This window comes from Macrobrachium rosenbergii, chromosome 41, assembly GCF_040412425.1.
Source record: "Macrobrachium rosenbergii isolate ZJJX-2024 chromosome 41, ASM4041242v1, whole genome shotgun sequence".
Lineage (NCBI taxonomy): Eukaryota > Metazoa > Arthropoda > Malacostraca > Decapoda > Palaemonidae > Macrobrachium > Macrobrachium rosenbergii.
Genome location: NC_089781.1, coordinates 84248342 through 84273065, shown reverse-complemented (window position 1 = coordinate 84273065; position 24724 = coordinate 84248342). Strand labels below are relative to the sequence as shown.

The 24724-nt window shown below is 35.6% G+C and overlaps 1 protein-coding gene across 1 annotated transcript in view; it reads left to right on the top strand.

Annotated features, from left to right (window-relative positions):
• LOC136826945 (retinoic acid receptor RXR-alpha-B-like) overlaps positions 1-24724 on the top strand; it is a 90305-nt gene that overhangs the window by 54591 nt on the left and 10990 nt on the right. Inside the window, 7 exon segments of the mRNA XM_067084537.1 lie at positions 12156-12285; positions 13959-14126; positions 17134-17299; positions 18751-18894; positions 22869-22992; positions 23205-23287; positions 23604-23745. Of these exon segments, the coding sequence (XP_066940638.1) occupies positions 12156-12285; positions 13959-14126; positions 17134-17299; positions 18751-18894; positions 22869-22992; positions 23205-23287; positions 23604-23745 (957 nt within the window).

Here is a 24724-nt window from a genome sequence, read left to right as displayed (position 1 = left end):
CCCGGATGTACCGAACGGTATTGTTGTGTTCTGCGTTTTGCGTCTGGTTTCATTTTTATTTCTCGTGGTAGAAGAATGAAGCTGCCGCTCTCAAGACCTTGTCTGACTTGGGATCCAAGTAAAAACCCGTCTAAGTCAGATCACGGTGACTTATTAGGATAGGTTCCCCTACTAAAAGATGATGGTGTTGACTAAGATCCTTTTTTTTTTAAGCTTTTAGTAAATTTGGCAACTCGATGTCACGAGAGATGGCTGATAGCGGCGTCATAGTAATACACTGTGTTCTTTATTGGAAGCAAACAAGATTCCCAAACCGAAAATGAAATACTTGTAGGTTGTTTTTGTTGTTAATAATAATAATAATAATAATAATAATAATAATAATAATAATAATAATAATAATAATAGTAATAATAGTAGTAGTAGTAGTAGTAGTGATGGCGATGACATTTAGGAGGTTCGGTGTTTATGTATTGATTTTAATTGCTGATCCATATTTAAACTACTAATTCAAATAGTCTCTCTCTCTCTCTCTCTCTCTCTCTCTCTCTCTCTCTCTCTCTCTCTCTCTCTCTCTCTCTCTCTCTGTAGCTGCTTGCTTTTGTACTAAACCATGGTGGTAAAACCACGCTACCAGACCAGATCCTCTTCCAAGTCAGCTTGTTGACCTTGCGTCTTTATTACTGCAAAGCTAAAGGTAGAAATAGAGGGGTGTGTGCACGTAGGAGAGAGAGAGAGAGAGAGAGAGAGAGAGAGAGAGAGAGAGAGAGAGAGAGAGAGAGAGAGAGAAGAGCAGACATACCGTAATAGGCAAGGAAAGGTGAACCGAGAGAAAATTACACTCATAAGTTGTAGCATAAATCCGTGATTTACATAGGTAAAGATCCTTGCATGTATGTCTGTTATCGACTTGCGTGCATGCGCATAAAAGGAAGGGGAGAGAGAGAGAGAGAGAGAGAGAGAGAGAGAGAGTGTTTGATCCCTTGACAACGCGTTTAGGTTTAGGTTCTTTTCTGCTGACTGGAGGAGAGAGACGTTCTTGATTAACCAGGTCACACACATTTGCAGAAGTCTTCACTTTCCCCTGAGGGAGAGGGATGTCCACCACTGTCGATGATACTAGAATTATTCTTTACACTCTCTTTATTACTTGTCAGTGTCTTGACTACTCATAACATAGACACGGCGTCTAAGTTTGTTTACATCAGTGCAGCATGATAGCGGTTCTTTTTGCAGCTGTGACTTGACCTTTACTGCAGCGTGACCTTGGTGTGACGCAATGCATTGCCTACGTCAGTCTTAGATTTAGCATAAGTAGAGTGTGAGGTCTTCATTCTGCAGACACTAGTTCGTCTTTATCCCACTTATGCTTTACGGAGTTGTGTTATGGAGAATGAGGCTCAGTATTTCCTCTTCGGTTCCCTCGTCACGCGCTTGCGAGCGCGCGGAAGATGCCTGGAAGTGTCTGTGGTTTTTTTTCCCCCTTAATTGTGGCGTTATGCATTAGACGAGTTATCGCCTAAGCGCTCTCTATCTGAATTAGCAGCGTTTCCAAGGCCAAGTTCTCCCAGGCGGCTTGTTGCAGGTGGACTTGCATTGCAACATTCATCCCTGTCCCCTTCCTCCCCTTCCATCATGCAGGAGGGGCACGAAGGTTGCACCCAAACTTGGAGTAGAACTAGTTGGCTTGTGGTCTCTCTCTCCTCCTCGCTGCTGCTGCCACCACCTGCGCGAAGGGGAAGAGGGAGGAGGAGGAGGCTGTGTGCTGTCTCGCTGACATTTCTGGAGTTCCCCATTTTTGTTCCCTTTATTCTTTATTCTTCGCTGCCCTTTGAAATGTGAGCAAGCTCAGTCCGCTTGTTTGTTGGTGTGCGTGCGTTTGATTTGCGATTTCTGCAACGCTGTCCAAATAGTGCATATGATGACATCTTCCAACACCATATCCTTCTCAACCCCCCTCTCTCTACTCCTATCCCCCCGTGTATAAACAAAAAACCCCCCTCCTCCCGATAAAATGAGTTCAGTATGCTGTTCATTAGTATGTGTTAGAAGATATTGGAAGTCCTTAACCTTCTCCTCCCTTACCTCCCTCGTCCTTAAAAAAATCGAGTCCATGAATTTAATCTGCTGTTGATTTATACAAGAGCTTTTTGGAAATGCAGTCTCGGATGTTCACCTTGTAACCTGTAACCTTCTTCTCGAAAGAACAAGATTCTTTACCTCTTGAACGTCCTTTGGAAAATTTCATTTTAGAATCTTTTTATCATATTGTTTTTACCATAGTAGGAAACTTTGTTTTAAGATCATTTTTCCTCAGGGATGAAAATAGACGAAGGGTTTTTTGTAGCCTAATATATATCGCGGACATTTTGGTTTGTCTGGTCTCAGAAGACTAGATTATTTCTTTTGAATTACAAGACTATTATTGACGATAATTTGAAACTGGAATTCTCTCTCTCTCTCTCTCTCTCTCTCTCTCTCTCTCTCTCTCTCTCTCTCTCTCTCTCTCTCTCTCTCTCTCTCTCTCCTCTGTGATGCTTACAGTAATTAATATCAAATGACGATGACTGTAGAGCACGTTTCCCATTATTCCTTTAGCATACAACAGATTTATCAAGATTTCTGAAACCAATAGTGTACATTTGAAAATGAGAAGGCTTTATTATTTTAACCAGTGGCTCAGTTTTGAACGTGTGTGTGTGTGAGAGAGAGAGAGAGAGAGAGAGAGAGAGAGAGAGAGAGAGAGAGAGAGAGGGAGATTTGATTGTGTTAGTGTTTTTGTACCTAGAGGATCTTGGCCATTACAATGGCACCTAATTGTAGGTATCGTACGTTTTGTTGATGTGTTCAATTTCACGGTGCGATGAGAAACCCACTTTGCTGTATCGAGAGAGACAGACAGTCTGACAGACAGGAAAAAATCTGACGTGTTATGGTAATTATGGTGGTACATCTGCATATCTGGCCGAGGCTTGTGTGTGTGAGTGAGATAAACCTCTCCATATATGCGCTAATGGGCAAGATAAGGTATTTTGTTGTTATGATGGTTGTATGGGGACAAGGCACATTAGTTGGAGATAACGTATAAGTCTCTCCAGGGAATCTCTCTCTCTCTCTCTCTCTCTCTCTCTCTCTCTCTCTCTCTCTCTCTCTCTCTTTGAGAATAAAACGAAATTTGGTAAATGTACACTAGCCCATGTTTTTACTCATTCCGTATAAGCATTCTTTAATTTGAGAGCTAGCGTAACAAGTTAAAGTCCATTATGTCTTTGTCTTTTCCATGTGATTGTTTAGCTTTTCTATAATAATAATAATAATAATAATGTACTCTAGAGCGGAATTCCTACGTCCTTTCAACAGTTATGTAACCGATCAGTGGCTGTCCTTATACTCCCTATTGGCAGCGCTTCGCCTCTGAGAAACAGAAAGGAAGCTGATTGGAAATTGCCCAGACTTGTGTAATGGGAGAAAGTTCCAATGAAGCAATTGTTTGTGAGCAGTTGTACCATGTTGGCATGGAAAAGTTGGTTCCACGAAGTTTGATTGGACACAGAACGATAATTCCCTAGTCACTATTAATTACAACGAGCACGACCTTTGTAGGTTTCTTGCGAGCATTGAAGTTTGTTGAATATTTATGCATATATAAAATGATTGGTTTAGTAAGGACAACGCTGCAAGCAGTTAGACCAGTATTGTATTTCAAATCAAGTCATTTTTAATGCATTGATACCAGAATTGTTTTTCAAACACATCCAAATCAGTCTGCAGTTAAGTCAGTACTACATTGGAAACCAGTCCATAATTACAGTAAATTTAAACCTGTAGTGCATTTGAAACCAACCCTTATTTACAGTTTTTTAACCTATACATTTTTAAAACCAAATATTTTTTTTCCGAGAAAGAACTTATTCTCAAATGTGATCGCGCTGAATGTACAGTTGTTTTTCTCAATTTCTTAATTCCTTGTTGGTTTTACAAGACAGTAAACCCAGAGAACATACAAATCGATGGATTTCTTTGTATGAAAAGATGAAGGAATTGCATTTTTGAATGGGCCTGAAATTACTGTGCTGTTGAGTGATCAATCTGTTGCTCTTTGGCATCACAAAATGATGTTCAGTGAAGCCTGAGATGCTATCGGGGTAAAAACGTGATGGGGAGAGTTTGGGTCAGAATTCTTTGACTGGTCTCTCCAATATCTCCAGAAAAGTAAAATTCAGATCTTGTTTGTGAAAGTGTGCTCTCTGTCTTGTTATCATTCTGTACAAAATAGTTTTACTTTTAATATGAAGTGTAGTTAGACAAGCACCGCATTTGAAATCGAACCCTTTTTCACAAGCAGTGGGGCCAGTATTGTATTTCACATTAAATCATATATATATATGTAAAGTAATAATACCAGAACTGAATTTCAGACAATTTCAGATAGTTAGATAAAATGTCATACTTGAAGAAAGTAAGTCTGTTTATATTGTTACCAGCTTTAAACTGAGTGAAATATCACCTACAGCTTTTTCTTGTGTCCGTGTACTCAGTACATATGTATGTATCTTGTCTTTGTGTATACGTCTTTACATTGCAATGCCTGTAAGTCAGTGTTGTACATGCTTAGCTTGCTGAGAAATATGGTTTAAGTATATTGCAGTTTTTAATTTTTTCTTGAATTTAGGTGAGCCCTCCCCTGGTCTGAAAATACAGACAACAGATCCACAAAAGGTTTAGTAGACCAAAACAAAATTCATATATTGAATTAATGACCTAGTTATATACTAGTATTGTTTATCTTTTGAATAAAATAAAAAGATGACTTGAAATATTTTTTAAATGTATTTTAAAGTTTTTAGCTTTAAAATTTGTACTGTATTTTACTTCAGAACAAGAATATTTTTTTTTTTTGCAATTTCAAATTATGAATACAGTTTTAACAATTTCAACAACTGAATGCAATTATGTGCAGCATACCCGAATATTTTCGTTTGTTGCTTCACGTAACAGTATTTAAATAAAGTAACATTGCCTCATGAACTCTACACCATAATACTTTTATTGTATAATCGTATATTCCATTTCCGTTATAAGAATTCTCCTTTGCCCGTCAACATTGATTTAGTCTTTTGGGGTGAATACCCCGTCGGGCCTCCAACGGTAGTCGGGGGCCAGTTCGATCACAGCCACCGTTATCCGATGATGAAGTATTTTTATGCTAATGGTCGTTAGTGCCTTGCAAAATGTGAAAGTGGCGCGCGGTAAAGGAGATATGCCGGAGAAAAATGTCACGGGTCGAATTAGCGTGAGCTCTCAAAATTGCGTTGTGGTTTTCGATATCTTGCGTATTTCAGTTCTCGTTCTTTCTGATCTAAGAAGATGAGTTGAATTTGGCGGCATGCTTATTTCAACTTTGAATTTGGAGGTATGTCTAGTTTAGCTTTCAAGCTCTGAATTAGGAGGCATGCATATTTCGGCTTTCAAACTTTGAATTTGGGGGCACTCGTATTTCAGCTTTGAATTTGGAGGCATGCATATTTCAGCTTTCAGGCTGTAAATTTGAAGTATATGTATTTCAGCTTTCAAGCTTTGAATTTGACGGCATGCGTATTTCAGCTTTCAACCTCTGAATTTGGAGGCATGTGTTTTCATCTTTTAAGGATGCATGCATATTTCATTTTTCAGCTGTGAATTTGGATGCATGCATATTTCAGATTTTAAGCTTTGAATTGTGAGGCATGCGTATTTCAGCTCTCAAGCTCTGCGGAGACATGTATTTCAGCTTTCAAGTTTTGAATGTGGAGGTATTCTGTTTCAGCTATCAAGCCTTGCACTTGGAGCCATGCGTATATCAACTTTCAAGCTTTGAACTTGGAGTCATGCATATTACAGCTTGCCAGCTTTGAACTTGGAGGCATTCTTATTTCATTTTTCAAGCTGTGAACTTGGAGGTGTGCATAATTCATCTTTCAAGCTCTGAATTTAAAGGCATGTTGTGTATTTCAACTTTCAAGCTCTGAATTTGAGGCATGTAAATTTCAGCTTTGAAGCTTTGATTTGGGAGGCATGCATATTCCAGCTTTCAAGCTCTGAATTTGGAAGCATGCATATTTCATTTTCAAGCTTTTTGGAGGCATGTGTAGCATACTGAGTTTCAAACTTTGAATTTGGAGTCATGTGTATGTCATAAGTCTTGAAACTAAAGGTTTTTTAGCAAATTCTGCATTTGCTCTGAATTTGGGAGGCAATGCGAATTTAAGTTTTCAAGCTTTGAACTTGGAAACAGCTTTCAAGCTCTGAATTTGGAGGCATACATATTTCAGCTTTCAAACTTTGAATTTGGAGTCATGTGTATGTCAGCTTCCAAGTCTTGAAACTAAAGGTAAGCGTATTTTAGCTTTCAAATTCTGCATTTGAAGGCTAAAACTTTGAATTGGGAGGAATGCGAATTTAAGTTTTCAAGCTTTGAACTTGGAGGCATACATATTTCAGCTTTCAAGCTCTGAATTTGGAGGCATACATATTTCAGCTTTCAAGCTGTGAATTTGGAGGCATGCGTATTTCAGCTTTCAAACTGTGAATTTGGAGGCATGCGTACTTCAGCTTTCAAGCTCTGAGTTTGGAGGTATGCATATTAAAACTTTACCTGTCAAGCTTGCTGGGTTTGGAGCAATGCCTATTTCAGCTCTCATGCTCACTGTGTAGGAGCCGTGAAAATTTCAGCTCTTCAAAATACCCTGTGATTTCGGTACCTTGTTTAAGTTAGCTCTCACGCTTTTTGAATGTGGAGGCACGCTTATTTCAGTGCTGAAATTGAAATCGGATTTTGGAAACGTCTTCAGCTGGTAGCCTCCACAGTACAGCTTCCTTAATCTCAGGAATGTTTGATAATTTATTGTTCTACCAAGAATCCTGTTGTAGGTGGTGTTATTCTTCGGGTACCCTCTGTTACCCTTGAAACCTGTTGTCTTTGCCAGTTATTTTATTTTTATCTACCCTGTTGGATGCTTAGTGTATGCATATTGGTTTCTCTTTTCCCTTCATATTATCGGTAACTGTCAGCTTTCTCGAAACTTGTTACAGTTTTACTGACAATTGTCATGTGGGAAATTGATGTCACGTGAGATACATTGCATGAGAGCTGATTTTGTGCTTTTTTTTTTTTGTAATTTTACAGAAAATTCTGAATTGTGCTAATATTCTTAGGTGGGTGATATCGATGCTTGATATTTTTAGTTTGATAAGAATGTGTCTGAAGACAGTGAACGCAGTTTATCTGTTGCTTGTTGTATTTTCAACTGGGAATGAAGTTATTTATTTCACCAACACATCGGTTTTTTTAAGTATATTTGTGTCACAATAAACACCCTTTCGGCAGCGACTACCGGCAACTACCTGTACGAATACACACACTTGTATTTTGGTAATGTAAATGGAAAGAAGACTAAAGCCCAAAATCATTTAACGAAAGATATCTTTTAAACTAGTAGTTTTCTTTTTGAAAATTGAAATAATCACCTTTTTAAGCCGTTTATTGCAGATAAAACGTGTAAATAGCATGAATGTCGCAAGCATTTGATTACTACTGCTAGCGCGCTCAAACGACGATGTATGTTATTTTAAACCTTAGTATTCATTTTTCTTTTGATGTTAGCCTTATTGACACGTAATTAAACATTTTTCATAAACATCCTAAAGGATAAAAGAGATGAGTCAGACTATCCTGACGTTGCAATATTTTTTTAACTGAATCTACACTCAGTCTTTATCGTTTGACTATGCTGGGAACTAGCTTTATAGAAAAAAAAAAGTGGGGGTGGACAACTATCTTGTAGGTTTCAGGTCAGGAAGCAGGGAAGAGAGAGGTTGGGGCCCTTCCTGGGAAGAGAGGGACCTCGTCCTGGCCGTTGCGTGAACGAAGCGTGTCATTTTCAGCGGAGGTGGTCAGGCATGGTCGACATTCCTTCTGCTTGTAATCGCATGCCTTCATGGCCCATTAGCACGTCGACGCATGCGTCCAGTGGAGCTGCCTTCGAAGCCTAGAAAAAGACACTAATAAAGATACAAGGGTGGGAAGTAAGACACTGCAGTTTTCCCTGCATATACCGACTAAATATCGATTGACTCACTGAGAAGAATCTTGACATTTGTCTTGAACATTTGTGATAGTTATATATAGTTATATTAAAAGGAGACTCTCTCTCTCTCTCTCTCTCTCTCTCTCTCTCTCTCTCTCTCTCTCTCTCTCTCTCTCTCTCAGGCCATGATATGCTTATAAGTAACTTACCCATGTACGAGCATACTTTCAGAACTTAACTTTACCTAAAAGGGCGTTGTTGTTTTTGGAGTGAGTAAACCCGTGTTTCTGTGTGAATATGGTTACGTCAAGGCCACATTTGTAAACACTTGCGGTGGATGTAACAGATTTGTAACACACCAGGAGGTGTCATTGACGCCGAAAGTAGGTAACAGAAAAATGAAGACACTTGATAGCAGTTGTAATTTTTTAATGTGCAACACATGCTTTGAATCTTATGCTGATTTACATGATTGCTAACTTGTTTCTTGTGAATCTTTACATGTTGATTTGTTGGGGAAGTCATAGACCGTCTGTTGCTTTTATCATTAGTCCTGATGATGTATTTATTTTTTATTGTATAGTAGATAATGATTGAAGATTGTCATAATCTAGATCCCCCCGTCTCTCTCTCTCTCTCTCTCTCTCACACACACACACACACACACACACACACACACACACACACACACACACACACACACACACACACACACAGCAATATAATGAGAAATTTTTATTACATCCTGTCTGTTGGAACACCTGGGCCACTGTACGAGTATATTACATACGGGATTGAAATCCCTTGTAAGATTCCAAGCCATTCCCAAGATATTCCATGAAATTTTAGAACGTTGTACTTGAAGTGAACCCGCATACACAAACATTGAATGTAATTGGATAGTGACGGTGATGATATTTTTGTCTGTATTCTTCGCCAGTTTGTTTTTGTGATGCTTTTTATCATGAGGAAAAATCTCTCACTTTTTACTGGATGTTTCTCATAGCCAGCAAGAAAAGGAATCTTGGTTTCCTTTAGGAAATTCAATATGGTATAAAAGGAATCTCTGACTATTTTATGAAATGTTTTTCAGAGCCGGCAAGAGTAACTCTGGATCTTTTTTTTTTGGAATTCTTGTGTGCATGCAAAAAGGAATCAAGGGGTCTTTTTTTTTTCATTTCTTTTATCAACAATAAGGCTTTTCCCCAACAAGGTTTAGCTCCCGAGAAAAGGCAAGACAGTGATCACTGCCGCATTCATACTTCAACTGCTGAGTAACCCCGTGTGCAAAAAAGTTTCACTACGGTAAATGCTTTTTGTACCTACACAGAAGACTTATCAGTAGCTCGTCGGAAACCCCCTTATACACTGCACCATTCACCTGATCTGCTCACCGTCTTTCGCCTTAATGGATTTTTTTTTTTTTTTTTTGTCTTACGGGCAGTAAAAATGGCTTAAGATTTGTATGAAATTTTGTTTTTATTGGCAATAAAAGGAATTGTGGAGTCTTTAAAAACTTTTTTTTTAAGCCAACAAAGAAAATTTTCTAGGCATTCGTTTTTGAATATTCTTTTAATAGGAAATAAAAGGCTTTTGGTGGTATTTGTTGATTTTGTTTCGTTTATGACATGGAATCTTTGATTCTTTTTGTGAATTTTGTCTCTCGAAGCAATGAAGAAAATCTCGGAGTCTCTATGGTTGTTTTTTGCCCAAGGTTAACGGAATACCTCCTGTCCACTTATCTTTTGTTTTCTTTCCCACCTGCTGAGTGAACGTCACTTTTATACGCCCTTATGGCTGGCCTTCCAATCAGTCCCCTGCTTGGCCACCTGCTGGTGGCATCTCCACAGCATCGTTGTTGTTACTGTATTGTATTCCCTCTTGGTCGTCACCTGGCTGGACAATACTTTTTAAGGCCCTGAGGAAAACTATGAGCATTGCAGGTTGTTTGGTAATTTTATATTAACTTGTACTTTATATTCCTGTCATTTTAGTAGCATTTGAAAAGCCTATATGCAAATAAACTGTTCTTGAAAAAACAGGATGTCTACGTTTGTTCGATGTTCCAGTATCATTATCTGTCCTGTATTGTGTCACTGCTAGAGATTTAGTTCTGGTCACTTCCTCCTATTTAAAAAAAATCCCTTTTGTTGTTTTATCGTATGTTTATTTTCTGTTCGTGGGAATTCCCCTTCCCTGGTACTAAAACATGGGCTCATTCTCTGCACCTGAGAGAGAAAGAGAGATTAGGAAGGGGCGTAAGCGTATACTTGTAGTAAAAACAAATAATTACCAATAACAACCCGTAATGAGAGTGGGAAAACGATAAATGTAAATCGTGATGACAATTTGCAAAACTGTCAAATCACACGTAATGACATGTGGCGAAATGGGTCACCTTATTCTCCACAAAGTTTTCGACGTCCGGCGCTGGTAGTAGCGCCGACCCAGTTTTCACGGTCATGGCGACATATGCATTCATAAATATGAATGCAATTTATGCAAATGTGTATGGGGGCCATTGTTCCGCGTTTGTTGTTCGGATGTGACACATTGGAAGGGGAGAGTAGCGCTGCTGGATAGGGGAAGTTCTTTTGTCGAGAACTCTGTTGTTACAGTTTATTTATTTTTGTAACCTAATTGTTCGGAGCACACGGGATATGACATTTAGGAAGGATTGTCATGTAATTGCGGCGTGAAAAGGAATCCGTTGTTAGTGCAATTTATATATTTATTTTGGAAGGGCTATTGTTTTGGAGGTATAGCGTAATTTGTATGTTATTACTCACTAAAAAGTGGTAATTAGTTGTTTAATTGACTGTAGAATGCGGTGCAATAATAATGAATTACTCTTTAAAATTCCTTGTATGACAAAGAAGCGATTCGTGTCTTTCCACTTAGATTAACTGTTTTAAATTTTCTTCTTTCATCGTATGTTTTGCTCCTTTGCATTCGTAAGCGGTCAAATTTCCTGTCCAGTAGTCTAAGTTGGGAGTGTGAAGTCCCTTGCAACTTGACTACTGGACAGGAAATCTGACTATTTCCCCAGTCTGTACACTGTCATAGAAATCTACACTTTGTAGTTTACTTAAACTTTTTTTTTTTTTTTTTGAACTATTCGAATTCCCGTCATATATCGTTAATGGACCGTTCACTGATTTTTAAAAAATCAATAATCGTTTGTTATTGTAACGTTTTTCTTTTAATTTTTGTTCTGGGTAACTTTTTATTTTTTTTTTTTTTTTTCAAAAGAATACATTTTTGTGTGTTGCAGGACGGAATTTCAGTTCAGAGGGGATTTTCATTGCTTTATTTTGCTTTTGTTTGCATTTTGGCATATCTTGGAGTTGTTTTCAAGTATGCTAGTCGTTGCAGTTATTTGCCGCGTGTTTTTACCGGTATATAGATATAGCAATCATGATGAAATAACTGTAAGGATTGAACTGTTTGTTGCCAATCCTGTCATACGACCTAAAATTCCATATAGTTAATGAGATGGGAAGAAGAATATGACCACCTTCATTAGACCGAAAAGCATAACGGCTCATGAAGACCTCAGGTTCAGATGACTAAGTTTTAAGGAATTCACGATTTTATTTGTTTTTATTAAGACGGAAATTCGTTGGATTGTGAAAGATCACAAGAGAGCGCTTGGAACAAATGTATATCGCATCTGGATTGTTAGTCCTGGATATATAGTTTCTGTAACTTCTTTATGTAGCTAGACTTACGACTGTATTTGAAATATTGTCCTCACGGTGTATTTTTGGAGAAAAGTCAACCATTTTCAAAGTTAAAACTTAGTGAACACCTTTCGTGAGAGTTTTCATTGTTGTCCAGTGCTTTATGTCGTGTGTTTGTTACTTCTGTACATACCTTTGTACATTGTTTATGAAAAGTAATTAATTTCCTTTATCTGTCTGTATTATATCCAATTTATTGAATTATAAGTCATTTGTAATCAAATTCAGATAATGTATATTTGTATTTGTAATAAATAATATTGAGTGTCTAGTACATACAGCAGTGAAATATGATACCAGGGCTGTAACCCAACACCATGCGTTTAATACTTGTTTTCGTTTTCAGGGTTAGATATAGGGATGTCAGGGTCACTGGATCGGCAGTCCCCTTTGAATGTGACCCCCGACAGTGGATCTCTGCTCTCCCCTGCCACCTCCAACTACTCCAATACAAATGGAGAGCCCGCTTCTCCCAGGTGAGTTTCAAGGTGCTGTCGTCTCCTCATCATTCATTTTTACCTAGTTTTATCAATTTTAAATGATGCTTTATTGTCATTGTATATTTAAGCCACGTTTACCTGACTAGATGCTCGACCCTTTAGTGGCAACTTACAACTTTGGAGTCTTTTGTTCCTGATACTATTCAAAGAAGGCATTTAAATGGCATTGGCATAATACTTTATTAAGGAAAGACTTTATGTTTTCCAGCCTGATAGAAAGGATGAGTTGGATCTTAAACTGTACCACCCTCTTGGAAGTTGTAGAATTATAAATTAAGTAAAGGATTCCAAAAAATTAAAGCATTATGAAAGGTCCATTTAGTAATTAATCTTTTCCTTTTGAATAATCTTGTCAAAATATCAGAGAAATAATTTTTTTTAAATCACATCAACTCATGTTTTCTTATTACAGAGAATATATAAAAGAAGGAAAGTAACAAAATTAGTTGCCAAACCACATTGACCAAAAGATACTTCGGTAAACTTCTCAAGAAATCTTCAGTATTGACTGTCTAAAAAACTATTAGATTGACGAATGCAGTGTTTTAAATTTAATCTGTTCAGTGTATAGTGGTGATGTACTGCCTTTATGTTACCAAGTGTTAGATGTCTTGTCACTCCACTGTTTCTGTATTTGTAATTATACAGTTACTGACATTATTTTTACCATTTTGAGGCTGTTCCTTACAAGTGGTCAATTAGAGAAAGTGTGATGCAACATTCCTATTTAGTTCTTTTAATCTTTGGATATAAATAGAGGACGGCACAGCCTAACTATTATGACTCGATACTATTAATCCTATAAGACTGTAACTTACATTCACAACAACAAAAACAATAACAACAATAATAATAATAATAATATAATAATAATAATAGTATTGGAGAAGCAAATCCACAGTTATGTATATGTCCATATATTTAAAGATAAATCAGTACAGATAGCTTTCGGGAAGTTGTTCGGTTCCCCTTTTCAGAGGGGAACCAAACAAGTTCCTGAAAGCTATCTGTACTGATTTATCTTTAAAGGACATATACAGTACATAATTGTGGATTTGCTTCTCCATTTTAAGACTCATGCTACTATGAGTATTTTTTAATACTAATATAAATAATAATATCTTCCTGGATTACTACCTGTTTGAGTATGAATATACAAAATTCCTTCCACAAAAACAGTACTGTTCAGCATTACCTTCATTGAGAAGTTTGTGGCCAACTGTGCAGGTGTGCATTCTTAAATTTTTTGTAGCTTCTCAAGCCTTGTTAGGATATGGGTTGCTAGTAGAAGGAACAGTATCTATTATATATATATATATATATATATATATATATATATATATATATATATATATATATATATATATATATATATATATATATATATATATATATATATATATATATATATATATATATACACATACATACATACATACACATATACACACACACACACAAATATGGTATTGATGATTTGTTGAGCACTTATATTTATTGTAAACAAGTCATATATATAAATATATAATGAAAACCTTAAAAGATTGTTATTTATTATTATTATTTAATTATTATTATTATTATTATTATTTTTCTCTTTTGGTATTTACGAACTTATATCCGAGGTTAATGTTGTGCATCTTTTCCAGTGTGTCCAATCCACAACCTTTCGTGATTGGATCAAGTGGAAGTGGAAGCAGCAGTGGGTTGAGCACCTCTCCTACACAGTATCCACCCAACCACCCTTTGTCTGGGTCAAAACACTTATGTTCAATCTGTGGGGACAGGGCATCAGGCAAACATTATGGAGTGTACAGGTGAGACTTTATATAAGAGCGGTATTTTCACATCCTCATTTTTATTTCAACTTGTAAGTTTTTATTAGAATCCCAGAAAGGAATCACTATGCACAAGTAATTCATCAGCACACACGTGTAGCTACTTTGCTTGTAGGCTATTTAGTGTTTTAGTATGTGATGATTAGCACTTGAGTTGAATATCAGTTATTAGGTAAGAGTAAATTAGTTAACATATATTTCTGAATCATCTATGCATTGTTAACACAGTTAGAAACTTTACCAGTTGTCATAGCTTTATCTAATCATAAATTATTCTAGATATCCTGAAATATTAAAGAAAGGAAAAATTTCTTCAGATGCAAAGTGAAAAGCACTAGTAAACTATTTATCAGTAAAATTTAATGCTTAACATCATATGTTAGCAAACTTAATTTATAGCTAAATTAAAAATGGGTGATTTAAAGTATTGTACTTAGGCTTTAACATGATCTTGTAGTATTTCACTGCAATTTCTATTTTCTGTATGAATGTAAATTTAAGAATGGTTGAATTAAAAATATAAAGATTGTAGCTTCATTTTTCCATTGAACATCTCAGTTTTTTCTTTCCTCCAATTTGGGTCATAAGAGTAACACTATGCAATCTCTTAATTTCCTTTTCTCTTTTCCAGTTTCTTTTGAATATTTAATCTTTAAAAGTTTAGGAGAGACTGCTAGGTATCTGTGCTTGGCCGGAACTTCTCATTCCCTACTCATAAAGGCTTAGCTCTAGTCTTCCTTAATAGGAGAAATGGTAGGGAAATTCTGGAGTCATTTCCCTTTTATGTTGTCATTGCAATAAACACTTTTTGTGCAGATAAGATGAGTATATATACTGTAATCACCACACCACTAACGTAAGTTGCTTCTCCATTTCCTGCATATGGTTATGGTCATCATCATGTGCATTTTGTAATGGTGATGATGATGTCAAGTTCTTTGTGTTACCAAGACACTTCCAGAGCGGCATTAAGCATGCCCTGCATTCATTTTGGATGGACAATTTCTCTTCAGCCTTTTCTCTGTTTTTACCTCTGCTTGACAGAGGAGCATTTGTTAACATCAGTGAAACCTTTGTCTTTTTGGAAGGCACTACATTCTGGTTGGCTATGCAGTGTATCAAGTCGTAGAACTATTCTTATACTGTACTGTACAAGCAAACAAACATACATCTAAAACTATTGAGAATAAAAAAGTTGAAGCTCATAACATATTTCGATTTTTCATTTACAGTTCATTAAAGATCCATCATTGTGTAAACTGTGTGATTTCAGAGTCTTCCTGCAATCCTTTAGTGGAAATATGTCAAGTAAATAATCTCTGGAAGTCTAAACTACAAATAGAACACAAGTTAGCACACATTTATGTTACTGTTACTATACCAATTAAGCACTATGCAATAATCATATACCAATGAAAAATTCAACCTTTAAAAACTGTTATTGGAAATGTAAAAACCTTGAAATGACACACTGCAGTATAGCAGAAAGGTTTTCCAGTGAAAAGTCATTCTGCTATCTCTAACAGACTGGGCTTACAGCTAAAAGATGTTTCCATAGTTTTACTTAACAATCTTACGTATTTGTAAGACATATCACTTGCAAGAATTGGGTGATGTCTGGAAAGCATTTAGTGCCCATGATTGAGCCCATGCTCCCCAAATAGGAAGTATTAAGTGTGGTGGTAATTCACATTTGTCCATATTTTTTATATTATCAGAAGAAAATGGTTATTGCTTATTTAAAAAATCATGAAAGATTGTTTTATTGATTCATTGTAGTTACAGTCATATCTGTCTTGAAAGTCTCAGATATACAACTGTTATTGAATTAACTTTTTATATACAACTGTTATTGAATTAACTTTTTACTTAACTGGTATAGTATTCATTTTTTTTTTTTTTTTACCAAAAATAAGGAAAGCCTTTTAATTTCAAAATATCATAAGTGTTCTGTTAAAAAATCCAGAAGCACAGGGGGAATTTTTATGTAAAACACCATATTCTTTTAGTTCATTTGAACAAATTATTTCTCTTAAATTCTTTTTATTCTTCAAAACTTTTTACACTCATTTTATGTATTATATAGTTGTACTTTAGGTAAAAAATAGTTCTGTAGCGCTTGGATTCTTTGCTGTATGGCACTGATAACAGTGCTGTCACATTACCCTAAATGCAAATAATTCCATCCTAATACCTGAGTTGTGACCATCAGTTTGTTCTCAATGTTGCTGAATGATATCCGATTCATATTTGTAAGTTCTTGATGATTTTCATGAAAAATATAAGAGCTCACTGTTGCATTTATGAAGAAATTACAAAGCCTTAGAATTGCTGTTCCATTTTAGCTGTGAATAATTTAATTGTATAGAATTTTGATGTGTAATTTAATATCCTTCTGCTTGACTTTTACAGATTTATTAGGGCCCTTTTGCTTTATTTTCACTCTACATCACTGTTGTATAAATCATAATGTGTGAGTTTTGGTTCTTTACAAAGGATCCCATGTAGTCTGCTGTTATAAATGAATATTGTCTTTATTGTTTTTTATGTTGACCCTGTTACATATCTAGGCACATATCCATTGCATGTTTTATTCACTGAATAACCACTTTCAACGTTAGCAGCTGTTTTGATGTATTATATTTTAAACCTATAGTGTTTTGACTGAAAAGATTGTGCATTGTTGATTGTAATAATGTATTTGTTAATTGTGCATATTTTGAAAATTTTATTATTTTGTTGCTTATTATCAGGAAAAAATTTCCAGTTTACTGAATATTGAGCTGAACTGTACCCTGACCAGCTTGGTTATATGCAAGTGTGGGCATGAGTAATCATGTGATTGCAGCTGATTTGTCATGCTAGTCATATTGTGTGTGATGTCATTTAAACTCAGTTTTATTTAAATTGGCATGATTACCTTCTCCAAGCACTTATTAACACAAAAAGATCCCATCATAATAAAAATTTGCTGCTTCTTTTTCAGTTGTGAGGGTTGCAAAGGTTTCTTCAAGAGAACCGTTCGAAAAGACCTCTCATATGCCTGTCGAGAAGACAGAGTCTGTACAATAGATAAACGACAACGTAATAGGTGCCAGTATTGTCGATATCAGAAGTGTCTATCCATGGGCATGAAGAGAGAAGCGGTCCAGGTAGGGGGAATAGAGGTGGGCTTGGTTGTTCTGCACTGGGCAGACTTCCTTCATTTTGTTTTGTTGTCCGCATGATTGGTGTATAGCATCCATGATTGATTGAGAGCACTGATTCATATTCTCATGAAATTTATACAAATGTTATATACTGTAGAAATTGTATGTAAATATAGCACTTGAATTATACTTGGTTTACGTAAGATGGCACAAGTGGTTCTCAAACTAATGGCCTTGCTTTTCTACAAAAGTGATAAGTTGGCTGTATTTGGAAAAAAAATATATAATTGGATTCTGTAGTAGAACCAATTTCTCATGTATGTAAGGAGGAATTCTGAGGAATGCAGTGGCATTCTTATTGGAATGCTTGAATCAAACTTGAATTTTAAGTTTTAGTGACATGATACTGAAGTGACATTGTCAACTGAAGTTTTGGCCACATGATATTGAAGTAGAATTGCCAACTTTTTTTATTAGATCTTATTTACTTTTTTTTGCCACCAAAAGTAAAAATTAAAAATTTTCACTTATACACAGTTTATCAAGGTTTCTGTGATTTTCCAACTTGCATTGATTCCTTAGTAGCAGAGTGGGTGAGTTAGCCTTTCAGATTGTATTGACATACATCATTGTTTAAATATTCAAATTTCTTTTAAGTATCAAACTGTAATATAGTTTTCATCTCCATTTTGGTTCACTTATTAAATGCATAAAATTGTTTACTTCCTGTGTGGTAAATACATAAAATTGTTTACTGTCTATTAGAATATAATTTTAAGGTGTCCAGTTTATTTTGCATAACCATACAGTATAGCAAAGCACCAGGAATAATCCAGTATTTTTGGACATCAAAAAAATTGATTTCATTAGAGGCCAAGATACTTTAAATAAAAAAAGCTGCTTGCAGATTCACTGTAATTTAACTACCGTACTATCCTGCAGTAGCATAGAGTATTTCACTGTTTCAAATTAATTCTGACTACAGTAATATCAGATAAAAAGTTGAAAAGAAATAAAGACACTAATAATATACAAAGTAAATTACAAATGCTTGTTAGTTTTATAACAAAAACATCTCAGTCCTGTGTGAGTGACTGAATCTGACAAGTTTCCTCAACAAACATTCTTTGAGGAAAAGATTGTTATGGAAGTGTATAACTACAAGCAGGCAGGCCAGAAAATTTGCAAACCACAGGTAAAAAATACTTGAAATACTGAAATGAGAATACTGTGTATTCACTAATATAAGCAGTGTATTTAAGCAGTAACATAAGCTCTCCATCTACCTTATGGATAGATGCTGTTACTTTATTACCCAGTTTTTTTTTTGGTTTACACATCATCTCTACATTTTTTGGATGGTGATGGTGTTATAATTTCTGTTATTGTGAAGGTACTCTATTTTAAATTTTTCAAAATGTAGTGAAAGTAAGAATCTTAAAATTATCCCCTAGGAGGAGCGCCAGCGAACGAAAGGTGACAAAGGAGATGGTGACCCAGATTCATCATGTGGAGGCATCCCAGATATGCCAATTTCCAGTATCCATGAAGCAGAAACTATTGTTGACCCTACAGATGAGCAACCTGTTGATCAAGGGGTCAGTAACATTAAGAGACTACACTGTATTTACTTCTCTCATGAGTAATTAACATTTCTTCTATCTTAGCATATGAAGTCTGGAACTAATGTTTAGTGATCAGAATCTTCTGACTTTCCTCTGTTTAAGGATATGAACACATGTACAGATTTTATGCTTTCATTATTGTACCGAATTAGGTTTGTGCCCTAACTGGTATTGCCTCCATGGGTACTTACTACTTACAGTTTGCCTTGTATAGTGCACTGTAAAGTGTACTAAAATTTTTTATGTCAATTTCCTTTTGGCCCCTGCTGCATTACTCTGTCATGTACTTCTCATCTGTTTCATAGAGAATCTTCTTATTAAGTGCTGCACTTCCTTAATTTTAAAATATTCCATTTTCAATTATCAAAAACAAATTCTGTGGCCAAGTCCTTTTAAAGTCAGGTTTATGACCTGATCTTGAACTATTTTTACTTTAAAAATGTTAGCTCTAAAAATAAAGAATATATGAAGCATTGGAAATCTATTCTCTTAAAGATTGGTATGTCATATTCATAATATAGTCTAGTAGTTTTACCTATAAAGGTCTTCAGTGCAACAAATAAGACCTATTCCACAACAGTCATTTTTCTTGACTATTGTACTTCCATAGTGAAAAATAAAATGGGGAGCTATTTCCAAGAGATGTAATGAGTATGGTAGTGCACTAGCTTATATAACCAATTTGGTCTTTTTAGAATTGAATAGAACAGAATATAGAATTTAGGACAAAGGCCAAGTGCTGGGACCTCTTGAGGTCATTTAGCACTGAAATGGAAATTGACAATAAAAAGGATTGAAAGGTGTAACAGGAGGAAAACCTAGCTGTTGCATTATGAATCAGTTGTTAGGAGAGGTTGGAGAGTAAGATGGAAGAAAGAGAATATGAATGGAGGTACAGTAAAAGGACTGAAAAGTGTTGCAGCTAGGGGCCAAAGGGACACTGCAAAGAACGGCAAGTAATGCCTACAGTTCACCACATGAGATGCATTGATGGCACTACCCCTTATAGGGTATTTGGTCTTTTTACAATATAAAATAAGATTCAGTTTCTTGAGAAAAATGTTGACAGTAAAGTAGTTAAATTTTGGGATATACAGTATTTTAAACGATTGTTGTGGAATAGGTCTTATTTGTTGCACTGAAGACCTTTATTATATTGAAAACAGTTGGGAAGTGTATTGTGTACATCACAAAAAAAAAAGGTAACATGAATGTTTGAAAATCAGTCACAAACATTTCTAAACCTTTAGCCAAGGTGCATCTTGAGTACAGTATATATTGTCTTTTGTGCTGTACTGTATTTGCCAATTTCATTGCTGTTGAATGTTCTGCTTCTATTTGGTTGTTCATGAATGTACATATTTTATTTGATGGTAATTTAACTTAGTTCCTGGGAATGGTAACAGTTCTTGTATACTAGGGCTGTTTGGATTGCTCATATTTGTTGCACATGATTCCGTGGCAGGTTTAATATGGTTAATTTTTACTGTTTTTTGCTAGGTCTGTAGCTCAAATATAAACCTTTTTAAATTTCATTAAGCCAGTTTTCTTATTTCTGGTTTTGAGTTTCCCCCTCTAATATTGAATGTTACCATCTCATTTGGTGCATTTGTGCTTATTGGCCTCATCATTAGTGTAGTTTATATTTTCTTTTTCCATATTTCTGTTAAAGTTGAAAGTCATACCTCTTCCTTCCACTTATACCTTTTTGCTTTTCTAAGTTATTTACAAATTTCTTGTTTTCTTTATTTACATTTTGATAATCTTAGTGTCCAGAATATATTCTTTTTCCTTTTATTCTTCCTTTTAGTCATATTCTTTGTCTTGTCTTCTGAAGGTACCAACTTGTTCTTTGCAATACCTCCTCAAGTAAATATAGAGTATTTTTAGGGATGGCCTGTTCTTTGATTTTTTATTTTTGCCCAATACTGAGTTTCTACTAGTCGTAGCCCTTTGTCTGTGCCTTCTCTTTTCAGAATAGTCTGGAGAGTTTTTTCAAAACATATTTCAGTCAGCATTTACTTGACGAGTTACTCGTGTTTTCCTTCTTTTGACTATAATGCTTGGTCATAGCACATTCATGGATGACCCCAAAGAATGTGTTCTAAAATGAAAAAGAGAAAACTGGAACAAGTTAAATGGGTTGGACAAACAAGCAGCACAAAGCAAAGTGAACGCACAGAAAGTAACTGCAGTGTACACTTGGCAAGAAAAGTGAAGATACAGTTTTCATTAGATTTCGTTCATCGAATTTCAATTTTTTTCTTACAGAAAACATAATCTCGGTAAATTTACTCTAGAATATGAAAATACAATGCAAATTATATCATATATGTTAAGTCTACAAAACAAAAACGTTCAGATACTTAAAAACACCATGCATGTACGAAGTAATCAGAATTTCTCAGATGACTTCGTTCATAGAGATCTAAAAGATAGTATGTGGATATCTCGCTGTAGTACTATTCATCAGAACGGCAATATTTACTCGTTTTCCGTTATGAACAGGCTTATTATTGCATCATCATATGAGGTAATGATAATTTCTTTAATTTTTACAGATTCATGTTTGTATTTCACGGTGTTAAAAGTCAGCTGGAATTAATGGCAGTAAATGTTGAGACACCTAGGGTAGGTTGACCAAATCTATTTAAATCCGCAAGGGCGTTCTCTATGATGTGAAGGGCAGCGCAGGAGCTTCGGGGGGAAAACACAAGTAACTGGATGTTTCTTGACGTTGCCATAGTTTCTCTCTCTCTCTCTCTCTCTCTCTCTCTCTCTCTCTCTCTCTCTCTCTCTCTCTCTCTCTCTCTCTCTCTCTCTCTCCATTACTAAAACATACTATACCAATATAGTGTAGCTCAATCTCTAAAAGAAAAAAACAATGAAATGAGTAGCTCTACCGATAGGCCTAGGCTTACACAACAGCAACTCTCTCTCTCTCTCTCTCTCTCTCTCTCTCTCTCTCTCTCTCCATTGCTAAAACATACTTTACAAATATAGTATCGCTCATTCTCTAAAAGAAAAAAATAATGAAATTAGCTCTACAGTACATATAGGCCAAGGCTTACACAACAGCAGACTCTCTCTCTCTCTCTCTCTCTCTCTCTCTCTCTCTCTCTCTCTCTCTCTCTCTCTCTCTCTCTCTCTCTCTCCATTGCTAAAACATACTTTACAAATATAGTATCGCTCATTCTCTAAAAGAAAAAAAATAATGAAATTAGCTCTACAGTACATATAGGCCAAGGCTTACACAACAGCAGACACACTCTCTCTCTCTCTCTCTCTCTCTCTCTCTCTCTCTCTCTCTCTCTCTCTCTCTCTCTCTCTCCTCATCAACAATGCATTCGTTCCTTTTCGTTGGACATTGCTCAAATTTAACTCTTGATTTCATTATGGAAGATCGCGTTTCCGATTATGCAAGCATTCCGTTCAATGTGGTGTCATAAATTCATTTGTGCAAGGTTGCTTGGTAAGTTACGTCGAAAAATGTTTACTTTGCTCAGAACTGTCGTTGCAAATTACAACTTGAACGAATACTGTGAAACTTACTACTGCATTTAAGTATCAATGATTTCATTATCGTAGACTATGATTGAAAGTTATAAGAGGTCAAGCAAAAAACAAACACAATAAGACGGAAGATCCTCCCCTTTAAAGTTGCCAGATGTCGCATTATTGAGCAACATATGTCCGAAGATTTAAAAAAACTGTATCCTCACTTTCCTTGCCGAGTGTACATATGGAAGCCTGTTAATTTTGCTGTTTTGTTCCCATATTTTGTAAAATTTTGAATAATTTTTTCCTTCCGGCCTAGTCTGTATAAGGCATATTTTTACCATTTTCAAGGCTTCACAGGAGAATACATGCCAGTTTATTATTTTTAACGTGTTTGGTACCTTATTCTTTCTTAACTAGAAAATTAAACCATAATTTTACATTAACAGGATGCTGTAACAAATATTTGCCAGGCAGCTGACAGACATTTGGTGCAACTTGTTGAATGGGCAAAACATATTCCACATTTTACTGACCTTCCAGTAGAAGACCAAGTCGTCCTTTTAAAAGCAGGTAAGGTTTTATAATAATCACTGGAATTTCCCTTAAAAAATATTCGCATCCTGGGAAAGCATTAGAGCTATGAGAATGCATATATATCCCAGTTTTTACACTAAAAAATTTGTAAGCTGAAACATTTAGAACTGATTATATAATAGTGTTATATAGGTGTTTCAATAGAGGACTTACTCAAAATTAATACCACTACGTACTTTGTTTGACAGGGTGGAATGAACTACTCATAGCAGCTTTTTCACACAGAAGTATGGGTGTTAAAGATGGCATTGTTCTGGCAACTGGATTAGTGGTAATAAATTGACTCTAACCTTTTGTTTTTTGGTTTTTATTGAAATATGGTGGCTCTGATAACTTGATTTCAAAAGTTTCTCAAACCTATTAGCCTCAGTGAGCAAGAGAACCACTAGTGTGGAATAGCAGTGAAGTTTTTGGAGTTGTATTTATTGAAGTCAGTAATTGTGAGTCATAATTTTATTGTTTATTGTAAAGTTCCTAAATTATCACTACATTGTATAGTAATAAGGTAATTATGTATGGTTAAATTGTACTGTACAGTGCAATGTTTCAGTTTTGAAAACTTATTTTTTTTTTCTTATCAAAACTAGGTACATAGGAGTAGTGCACATCAAGCTGGTGTTGGTGCAATCTTTGACCGTGTCTTGTCAGAACTTATAGCAAAAATGAAGGAGATGAAAATGGATAAGACGGAGCTAGGATGTTTACGATCCATCGTTTTATTTAATCCTGGTAAGTTTTCATATAACTAATTTTGGATGCAAAAGAATGGGAATTTACATCAGTAAAATCATGGGCAGTATTGAATGCAGAAAATTAACTTAGGTGGTATATCAGTTGAACCAGTGCCTAACTGTTACTTCTGTAACATATTTTGAAGTTTGGAAATGTACCGATCTGGTTTGCGTATGCTTCATGGGAATATGCCAATCTGGTTTGTATATGCTTCATGTTCATAATTACAACTAAAAAATGGAGAGTAATACCTGGCACTACAAGTGCAGGAAATGATCCCCAAGTAACTGCAGTAATTAATCAGTGCTCCCGTGATGCAGAAAAGGTTGGTTGAATTTGTACATAAAACAAAGAAATACGTGTAAAAATCTTAAAAGATATATTTTTTGTTAAAATGTCCAACTGCAATTGGGGTATGAATATAAGGACAGTGTTAGTGGGTGATTTGGGTTGGTATGAGTCTTCTGGGAAAATTAAAATCAGCATTTCAGGTTGAACTGTTGGTATAAATGCAACTTTTATGTCCCTAATTTTCACTTGTCCTTACTAAATTATGACAAGTAGTGCATGAATGGTAGATAGGTTCCAAACTGAAAGCTTGTTCATTTACTTTCAATATATGAGTGCTCATAAATTCAATTTATGTGCTGTTCTTGTCATTATGGGTAAGAGCCATTGTCAAGAATAAAGAAATGGAAAAGTGCTCAGAAAAACTAGAAATCCTAGCAACTCCAGTCACCCATTTCATATGCTTTTATCATGCATCAAGTCTCCTGCTTAAATCACATCTATCAGTAAACAGTTAGAAATAAACTGCAGTAAGTGAATATTCCTGTTTAAGCCTCAGAGATTCCAGTGATACATGCATGCAGCATATTAAATTTTCTTGAATATACATGATAAATTGCATCAGTTCTTAACAAACTAGGACTGCATCACATGATGCTTACTGCATGCAAAGGAAGTAGTGTGCTGA